This window comes from Xenopus tropicalis, chromosome 5, assembly GCF_000004195.4.
Source record: "Xenopus tropicalis strain Nigerian chromosome 5, UCB_Xtro_10.0, whole genome shotgun sequence".
Classification (NCBI taxonomy): domain Eukaryota; kingdom Metazoa; phylum Chordata; class Amphibia; order Anura; family Pipidae; genus Xenopus; species Xenopus tropicalis.
The window spans coordinates 1,420,506-1,430,627 of record NC_030681.2 but is presented as its reverse complement, the minus strand read 5'-3'; the positions used below and the strand labels follow the sequence as shown (position 1 = coordinate 1,430,627).

General features: G+C 60.2%; 1 protein-coding gene across 1 annotated transcript; it reads right to left on the bottom strand.

Moving 5' to 3' along the window:
* Positions 1 to 542: 542 nt before the first annotated feature.
* On the bottom strand, positions 543 to 8,614 carry rsph9 (radial spoke head 9 homolog). The gene is given in 5 exon segments (NM_001005021.1): positions 543 to 1,019; positions 1,532 to 1,678; positions 3,091 to 3,220; positions 5,392 to 5,557; positions 8,307 to 8,614. Coding segments are annotated over 5 exon segments (834 nt in total). The 5' UTR covers positions 8,537 to 8,614; the 3' UTR covers positions 543 to 858.
* Between the last annotated feature and the right edge of the window lie 1,508 nt (positions 8,615 to 10,122).

Below are 10,122 nucleotides of genomic sequence, written 5' to 3'. Positions count from 1 at the left end.
CGTATCTCTCGCACCGAGCGGCACGCACTGTCTCTCTTACGCCCATAAATCTGCCCACAATGATGCCAAAGCCTGAAATTTAACGACACATTGTGATGCTTTCATCTCTGTGCCCGCTACCCACCTTTTCTTTCCATCCATCTCCTGCCGCCGCTCGTAGGCTATGCCCACAGTGGGTGCCCACTCAGGACTCACATGCACCCTTTCATTGCCGCAGAGCATCTTGCTGGGGCTCAGTGTCCATCCAGCCCATTCAAATCCCACTGAAATCCTTCCCTCATCCCTTGGAGGAAAGACTGAAGATCTGGGGGTGTCTGGGGTAGGTAGCAAGGGTAAGTAGCAGGTGTGAGTGGCAGGGGTGGGTATCTGTGGTTTATATGTGCAGTTTGCTGGTAGAACGCAGGGACACTATTTGGTTCAGACAGAGCAGAAGAGAGGTGGAGGGGATCCCATGAGGAGGGGATCCGATATGGGGGGGGGGATCCCATGAGGAGGGGATTCGATGGGGGGGGGGGGGGGATCATTCAGGACCAATACACGTGTCAGTGCAAATTGCTCTTTATTGGGAATTGGGGCACAGCTCTGTACAACAGCATTAGTGTTGCCCCCCACTAGGAGAGTCACCTGATAGTGGCCCTGGGCTGGGACACACAATGCGGCCCTTACTCACTGGGCCCCAGGGGCTCCTTAGTGCCGGAGGCAGCAGGACTAGTTATGGACCCTGCCAATGAGCATCTATAAATATTACCCATCAGCCCCAGGCAGACAGCAGCAGGGGGTGAGGACAGCGGGCTCCCAGGCTACATTAGGGCCACACTGAGAGTACAGGAATGTAGCCCCTCCTTATTACCCCCCGGATCAGATCATGAATGGAAGGTCGAGGTTGCGCTCCCCAGTGCCAATGTAAAGGTGCCCATGCAGTGGGGTGAGGGGCACATGATAGAAAGTCATTCCCAGCCATAGGAGGCTGCGCAGGATCAGAACACTGTCCCCCTGCTCCAACTGGAGGCTCCACGAACCTGAAACAGACAATGAGCCCCATTAGCCCCCCATGTTATGAGTGGGGGCCCTCCGGCCTCTCCCCCTGGGCTCCCTGGCACTGTGTCACTCAGTATGGCCATTAGAGGGCGCCAGTAATGGGTATCAGTGCCCTGTGCTGTGTAATCTCTCCCATTCCTATGGCTTAGCCAGCAATGCCAGGGCTTTGTCCCTCAGTCTGGCACACACGCGGGCACTGAGCCTCATGGGGCAAAGCCCTGGCACAGCCGCCGTACCCTCTCCTACTGTCTGCGAATCAGAAGGAACAACAGCGCTGCCCATCGAAGCACTGTTGCTATGGGCAGGTAGGAAGTCCAAACCCCCATTGGGCCCAGGCTGTGGGTGTGTATAAGGGGAATGTTTGGGAATAAGGGGTCTCTCTCCCTCACGTCTGTACACTGCCCATACTCAGGATAACTCCCCCCCCATACGGCAGGGAAACGGCCCCCAGTAGATTAAATACCCCTGCACTCTAACTGCCCCAGTCACTCACCTCTGGGAATATCATGTTCTAGTGAGTCCAGGAAGTCTATGGAGGGGTCCAGCGCGGCCTTTTCCAGCAGGGACTTCTTCTTGGGGTTCAGCGAGGGGGTAAAGTGAAAGTAGGAGCTCAGCTTCTTCCCTTCACTCACCTCAAGGCCTAAAGGGAGGAGCCAGAGAAAAGCATGTACCTTGTGTACTGGGTGGGAGGGGCTCTAGGTGGGGGAGGAGCTGGATGGGAGGGGCTTTGGGTGGGGGAGGCTCTGAATAAGGGGACTACTGGACCTTGAAGGAAGAGGAGCTGGATGGGAGGGGCTTTGGATGGAAGAGGAGCTGGATGGGAGGGGCTTTGGATGGAAGAGGAGCTGGATGGGAGGGGCTTTGGATGGAAGAGGCGCTGGATGGGAGGGGCTTTGGATGGAAGAGGAGCAGGATGGGAGGGGCTTTGGATGGAAGAGGAGCTGGATGGGAGGGGCTCTTGATAGTAGGGGCAGGAGAGCTGCTGGGTGGGAGAGGAGCTGGAATGCAGGGGAACTTGATGATAGGGGCGGTGGCTGGGAGAGGAATTGGATGGGAGGAGCTCTGGATGGGAGGGGCACTGAATCCTTAGGGTTCTCATAGTTAAAGGCGGAGTCTGGTGTTTCAGCCAATGGGATGACAATCAGGTGTGAGTGAAACCCTGACCACACATACAGCACATATGGGGATATGTATCATGGCTCCAACACGGGGGGGGGGGGGGGGGGGGGAAAGGCTACAGACTGTCTCTAATGGGTCTGCCCTCCACCAATCAGCATCAGACAGATTGTGTACATATGGGGGAATTCAAGCCTATTGTTACCCCGCCCAGAAGCGCTCGCCCATCAATAAGACCAACCGCAAGGTGGTGCATAATAGCCAGAGAGGCCCCACCCAGGATCCAATGGGAACTTCTAAGCAACTGAAGGTCTCCCATTGGCCAGTGTTGATGTTCATGAGTCCCACCATCAGGGGAACCCTTAGCAATGGGGTGTATGTCAGGGGAGCAAGGAGGAACCCCAAAATATTGCTGAGCCCCTACAGTTTGCTAAAGATCATGTGACAAACCAGAAGGAGACTGGGAGAATCCACTTTTGTGGGGGGATGGAGCCAAAATAGAACTTTTAGGCTTAGAGACAAACCCATTCAGCATTAGAACCTTCTCCCTGTATCTGTGGGACATGGGGCTGGGCCGGTTCTGTTTGGGCCGGTTCTGTTTGGGCCGGTTCTGTTTGGGCCGGTTCTGTTTGGGCCGGCTTGCCATTATTGGTGGAACAACAAATTCTCAACCAGAACCAGAGATTCTAAAGGAAAATGTCAGGAAGTGAATCCCAAGAGACAGTGGGTCAGGCAGCGAGACAGCCAAAAGACTGGTTAGAGGGGAATAAAGTGAGTGTTGGGGAAAGAGCTAAAGTGAGGGGTTCATGGGGGGAACCCACCGACACCCAAGCGCTGAAGCTGCTCTGTATGGGGGAATGGGCCCCCGCGAGAGCCCCAGTCACTTACTCACACCCCACATATATTATCCCACCGGCCGCCCCATTACCCTCTCACCTCGGAAGCTGTGGTTGACAATGACTTGCCCCAGGGGGTTCCGGATGTAGGCTCCCCGCGGTGCCACGGCTGCCTCCCTATCGATCATAGCGATGGTGCCCGTCAGCCGCACCTCTTCCTTAATGTGGGTCTGTGTATGAGAGATGCCAAGTCACAAGGCGGGCACAAATGTTTATTAACTGGCACATTAGTGACATTGCTGCATCAAGCCACACCCACTGACATGTCACATGGGGCCACATCAAGAATTACACCAATCAGAACGTCTTTCCCCACTGGCAGCTGCTGAATGAGAGAAACACCACCAAGTGGCACAGCTACATGGGTATTGCCCCCCGTACCATAATGTGAGCCTGGGTATTGCCCCCCGTACCATAATGTGAGCCTGGGTATTGCCCCCCGTACCATAATGTGAGCCTGGGTATTGCCCCCCGTACCATAATGTGAGCCTGGGTATTGCCCCCCGTACCATAATGTGAGCCTGGGTATTGCCCCCCGTACCATAATGTGAGCCTGGGTATTGCCCCCGTACCATAATGTGAGCCTGGTATTGCCCCCCGTACCATAATGTGAGCCTGGGTATTGCCCGCCGTACCATAATGTGAGCCTGGGTATTGCCCCGTACATATGTGAGCCTGGGTATTGCCCCCGTACCATAATGTGAGCCTGGGTATTTCCCCCCCGTACCATAATGTGAGCCTGGGTATTGCCCCCGTACCATAATGTGAAGCCTGGGTATTTGCCCCCCGTACCATAATGTGGCCTGGGTATTGCCCCCCGTACCATAATGTTGAGCCTGGGTATTTGCCCCCCGTACCATAATGTGAGGCCTGGGTATTGCCCCCCGTGTGAAACCTGGGTATTGCCCCCGTACCATAATGTGAGCCTGGGTATGGCCCCCCGTACCATAATGTGAGCCCTGGGTATTTGCCCCCCGTACATAATGTGAGCCTGGGTAAATTGCCCCCCGTACCATAATGTGACCTGGGTATTGCCCCCCGCCATGTGGGGGTATTGCCTGAGCCTGGGTATTGCCCCCCGTACCATAATGTGAGCCTGGGTATTGCCCCCCGTACCATAATGTGAGCCTGGGTATTGCCCCCCGTACCATAATGTGAGCCTGGGTATTGCCCCCCGTACCATAATGTGAGCCTGGGTATTGCCCCCCGTACCATAATGTGAGCCTGGTATTGTACATAAATGTGAGCCCCCCCGTACCATAATGTGAGCTGGGTATTGCCCCCCGTGTGTCTGGGTATTGCCCCCCGTATTGCCACCATAATGTGAAGCCTGGGTATTGCCCCCCGTACCATAATGGTGAGCCTGGGTATTGCCCCCGTACCATAATGTCTGGGTATTGCCTCCCGTACATAATGTGAGCCTGGGTATTGCCCCCCCCCCGTACCATAATGTGAGCCTGGGTATTGCCCCCCGTACCCCCCCCGTACCATAAATGTGAGCCTGGGTTTGCCCCCCGTACCATAATGTGAGCCTGGGTATTGCCCCCCGTACCATAATGTGAGCCTGGGTATTGCCCCCGTACCATATGTGAGCCTGGTATTGCCCCCCGACGCATAATGTGAGCCTGGGTATTGCCCCCCGTACCAATAATGTGAGCCTGGGTAATTGCCCCCCGTACCATAATGTGAGCCTGGGTATTGCCCCCCGTACCATAATGTGAGCCTGGGTATTGCCCCCCGTACCCATAATGTGAGCCTGGTATTGCCCCCCGTACCAATAATGTGAGCCTGGGTATTTGCCCCCGTACAATAATGTGAGCCCTGGGTATTGTGCCCCCAGTACCATAATGGTGAGCTGGGTATTGCCCCTACCGATAATGTGAGCCTGGGTATTGGCCCCCCCGTAACCTAAAATGTGAGCCTGGGTATTTCCCCCGTACCATAATGTGAGCCTGGGTATTGCCCCCCGTACCATAATGTGAGCCTGTAAATTTGCCCTCCACGTACCATAATGTGAGCCTGGGTATTGCCCCCGTACAATAATGTGAGCCTGGGTATTGCCCCCCGTAACCATAATGTGAGCCTGGGTATTGCCCCCCGTACCATATGTGAGCCCTGGGTATTGCCCCCCGTACCATAATGTGAGCCTGGGTATTGCCGCCCCGTACGCAATAAATGTGAGCCTGGGATTGCCCCCGTACCATAATGTGAGCCTGGGTATTGCCCCCGTACCATAATGTGAGCCTGGGTATTGCCCCCCGTACCATAATGTGAGCCTGGGTATTGCCTGGGCAAAGCCCCCCCCATACCCCTGGGGCCCAGGTACTGACAGAACACTTACCGTTAGCTCCTCCTCCAGTGCCGAGTCTCCTCCCCCAGCCGTATTGCGCACAATGTACTCGTATTCATGCGCCGGGTCCCCTACAAAGCGCCCTTTAATCCCTTGCGTCTGGGCAATGTGGGCATCCGTTGCAGGCGGCAGCAGGCACCAATCCACACAGTTCAAGCTGGTGGGAAACAAGAGAGTTAGAGGCACAAATGATCCGGCAGGAAGAACAGAACCCAGAACATAAGTACTGATCCCTTCTACCCCAGCCCGGTACCCCCCAGCCCTATAACAAGCCCGGTACCCCCCAACCCTATAACAAGCCCGGTACCCTCCCCAGCCTATAACAAGCCCGGTACCCCCCAGCCCTGTAACAAGCCCCGGTACCTCCCCAGCCCTGTAACAAGCCCGGTACCGCGCCCCCCAGCCCTATAACAAGCCCGGCCCCCAGCCCTATAAACAAGCCTGGTACCCCCAGCCCTAATAACAACCCCCCCCCCCAGCCCTATAACAAGCCTGGTACCCGCCCCCAGCCCTATAACAAGCCCCCCCCCAGCCCTATAACAAGCCCGGTACCCCCGCCAGCCCTATAACAAGCCGCGGTACCTCGCCCCCCCCGCAGCCCTATAACAAGCCCCCCCCAGCCCTAAACAAGCCCCCCCAGCCCTATACACAAGCCGGTACCCCCCAGCCTATAACAGAAGCCCCCCCCCAGCCCTATAACAAAAGCCGCGCCCCGCCAGGCCTATAACAAGCCCCCCCCAGCCCTATAACAAGCCCCCCCCAGCCCTATAAAAGCCCCCCCAGCCCCCATATAACAGCCCCCCCCCAGCCCTCATAAAAGCCCCCCCAGCCCTACATAACAAGCCCCCCCCGCAGCCCTATAACAAGCCTGGTACCCCCCAGCCCTAATAAACAAGCCCCCCCCCAGCCCTATAACAAGCCCCCCCCCCAGCCCTATAACAAGCTGGTACCCCCCAGCCCTATAACAGCCCCCCCCCAGACCTATAACAAGCCCGCCCCCCCAGCTCCTATAACAAGCCCCCCCCGCCCAGCCCTATAACAAGCCCCCCCCCCAAGCCCTATAACAAGGCCCCCCCAGCCCTATAACAAGCCCCCCCCCAGCCCTATACAAGCCCCCCGCCCCCAGCCTATAACAAAGCCCCCCCCAGCCCTATAACAAGCCCCCCCCTCAGCCCTATAACAAGCCGCCCCCCCCCAGCCCTATAACAAGCCCCCCCCCCAGCCCTATAACAAGCCCCCCCCCCAGCCCTATAACAAGCCCCCCCCCAGCCACTATAACAAGCCCCCCCCCATAACAGCCCTCCCCCAGCCCTAAATAACAAGCCCCCCCCCAGCCCTATAAACAAGCCCCCCCCCAGCCCTATAACAAGCCCCCCCCAGCCCTATAACAAGCCCCCCCAGCCCTATAACAAGCCCAGCCCCCCCCCCAGCCCTATAACAAGCCCCCCCCAGCCCTATTAACAAGCCCCCCCCCAGCCCTATAACAAGCCCCCCCCCCAGCCTATAACAAGCCCCCCCCCCCAGCCCTATAACAAGCCCCCCCCCCCAGCCTATAACAAGCCCCCCCCCCCAGCCCTATAACAAGCCCCCCCCCGCCCTATAACCAAGCCCCCCCCCCCTATAACAAGCCCCCCCAGCCCCTATAAACAAGCCCCCTAGCCCTAACAAGCCCCGCCCCCAGCCCTATAACAAGCCCCCCCCCCAGCCTATAACAAGCCCCCCAGCCCTATAACAAGCCCCCCCCCAGTCCTATACAACCCCCCCAGCCCTAATAACCAAGCCCCCCCCAAGCCCTATAACAAGCCCCCCCCCCAGCCCCTATAACAAGCCCCCAGCCTATACAAGCCCCCCAGCCCTATAACAGCCCCCAGCCCTATAACAAGCCCCCCCCCCAGCCCTATAACAAGCCCCCCCCCAGCCTATAACAAGCCCCCCCCCGCAGCCTATAAAGCCCCCCCCCAGCCCTATAACAAGCCCCCCCCCACCCAGCCCCTATAAACAAGCCCCCCCCCCAGCCCTATACAAGCCCCCCCCCAGCCTATAACAAGCCCCCACCCAGCCCCTATAACAAGCCCCCCCCCCAGCCCTTATATACAAGCCCCCCCCCCCCTACCCCCCCAGCCCTATACAAGCCCCCCCCAGCCCTATAACAAGCCCCGCCCCAGCCCCTATAACAAGCCCCCCAGCCCTATAACAAGCCCCCCCCCAGCCCTATAACAAGCGCCCCCTCCCCCAGCCCTATAACAAGCCCCCCCCAGCCTTAACAAGCCCCCCCCCAGCCCTAATAACAAGCCCCCCCCAGCCCTATTAACAAGCCCCCCCCCAGCCCTATAACAAGCCGCCCCAGCCCTATAACAAGCCCCCCCCCCAGCCCTATAACAAGCCCGCCCCAGCCCTATACAAGCCCCCCCCAGCCATATAACAAGCCCCCCCCCAGCCCTATAACAAGCCCCCCCCCTAGCCCTATAAACAAGCCCCCCCCAGCCCTATTAACAAGCCCCCCCAGCCCTATAACAAGCCCCCCAGCCCTATAACAAGCCCCCCCCCAGCCCTATAAACATAGCCCCCCCACAGCCCTATAACAGAGCCCCCCCCCAGCCCTATACAAGCCCCCCCAAGCCCTATAAACAAGCCCCCCCCAGCCCCCCCCCCCCCAGCCCTATAACAAGCCCCCCCAGCCCTATAACAAGCCCCCCCCCCAGCCCTATAACAAGCCCCCCAGCCCTATAACAAGCCCCCCCCCCAGCCCTATAACAAGCCCCCCCCAGCCCTATAACAAAGCCCCCAGCCCTATAACAAGCCCCCTCCCAGCCCTATAACAAGCCCCCCCCCAGCCCTATAACAAGCCCCAGCCCTATAACAAGCCCCCCCCCCAGCCTAATAACAAGCCCCCCCCGGGTACTTACCTGTAGAAGGAGAGTTGCCCCCGCAGTAGGTCGGGCCCCCCCCAGCCCCGGGCTATCACATAGTCCCCCCGGAGCCCCAGGACTACTCCCCAGAGGCGGAGGCGGCGGAGGCGCAGGTCCCGGTGCAGGAGGGGGAGGGAGGCTCTCAGGGCCGCACATTGTTCCGCACTCAGCCCCGGGCCCGAGCCCGACACCAACTCCAGCGAGAGAGAGAGAGTCTCCGCGTCCATCGCTGCCCCGTCCGTGTCTGTGGCTATAGCAACCGTCACCCTGGCAACGCCAGCTTCCGCCTCACGCTGCTACCAGCGCTTCCGCTCCTCGCTTTCTTAGCAACAAACGCTTCCGGCCTGGAGGCTGCTTAGCAACCCATTCCCCGCCCCTCCTCCCGCCATTCCCTGTGTCTGTCACTCCCCCGCCTCTCCTCCCGCCATTCCCTGTGCCAGTCACTCCCCACCGCCTCTCCTCCCGCCATTCCCTGTGCCAGTCACTCCCCCGCCTCTCCTCCCGCCATTCCCTGTGCCAGTCACTCCCCCCCCTCCTCCCGCCTTCCCTGTGCCAGTCACTCCCCCGCCCTCTCCCGCCATTCCCTGTTGCCAGTCACTCCCCCGCCTCTCCTCCCGCCATTCCCTGTGCCAGTCACTCCCCCGCCTCTCCTCCCGCCATTCCCTGTGCCAGTCACTCCCCCGCCTCTCCTCCCGCCATTCCCTGTGCCAGTCACTCCCCCGCCCTCTCCCGCCATTCCCTGTGCCAGTCACTCCCCCGCCCCTCCTCCCGCCATTCCCTGTGCCAGTCACTCCCCCGCCCCTCCTCCCGCCATTCCCTGTGCCAGTCACTCCCCCGCCCCTCCTCCCGCCATTCCCTGTGCCAGTCACTCCCCCGCCTCTCCTCCCGCCATTCCCTGTGCCAGTCACTCCCCCGCCCCTCCTCCCGCCATTCCTGTGCCAGTCACTCCCCCGCCTCTCCCCCCGCCATTCCCTGTGCCAGTCACTCCCCGCCCTCCTCCGCGCATTCCCTGTGCCAGTCACTCCCCGCCCTCTTCCGCCATTCCTGTGCCAGTCACTCCCCCGCCCCTCCTCCCGCCATTCCCTGTGCCAGTCACTCCCCCGCCCCTCCTCCCGCCATTCCCTGTGCCAGTCACTCCCCCGCCCCTCCTCCCGCCATTCCCTGTGCCAGTCACTCCCCCGCCTCTCCTCCCGCCATTCCCTGTGCCAGTCACTCCCCCGCCTCTCCTCCCGCCATTCCCTGTGCCAGTCACTCCCCGCCTCTCCTCCCGCCATTCCTGTGCCCAGTCACTCCCCTGCCCTCCTCCCGCCATTCCCTGTGCCCAGTCACTCCCCGCCCCTCCTCCCGCCATTCCCTGTGCCAAGTCACTCCCCCGCCTCTCCTTCCGCCATTCCCTGTGCCAGTCACTCCCCCGCCTCTCCCCCGCCATTCCCTGTGCAGTCACTCCCCCGCCTCTCTCCCGCCATTCCCTGTGCCAGTCACTCCCCCGCCCCCTCCCTCCCCGCCATTCCCTGTGCCAGTCACTCCCCCCGCCTCTCCTCCCGCCATTCCCTGTGCCAGTCACTCCCACGCCTCTCCTCCCGCCATTCCCTGTGCCAGTCACTCCCCCGCCTCTCCTCCCGCCATTCCCTGTGCCCAGTCACTCCCCCCTGCCCCCCTCCTCCCGCCATTCCCCTGTTGCCCAGTCCATCTCCCCGCCCTCCTCCGCCATTCCCTGTGCCAGTCACTCCCCGCCCCTCCTCCCGCCATTCCCTGTGCCAGTCACTCCCCCGCCTCTCCTCCCGCCATTCCCTGTGCCAGTCACTCCCCGCCC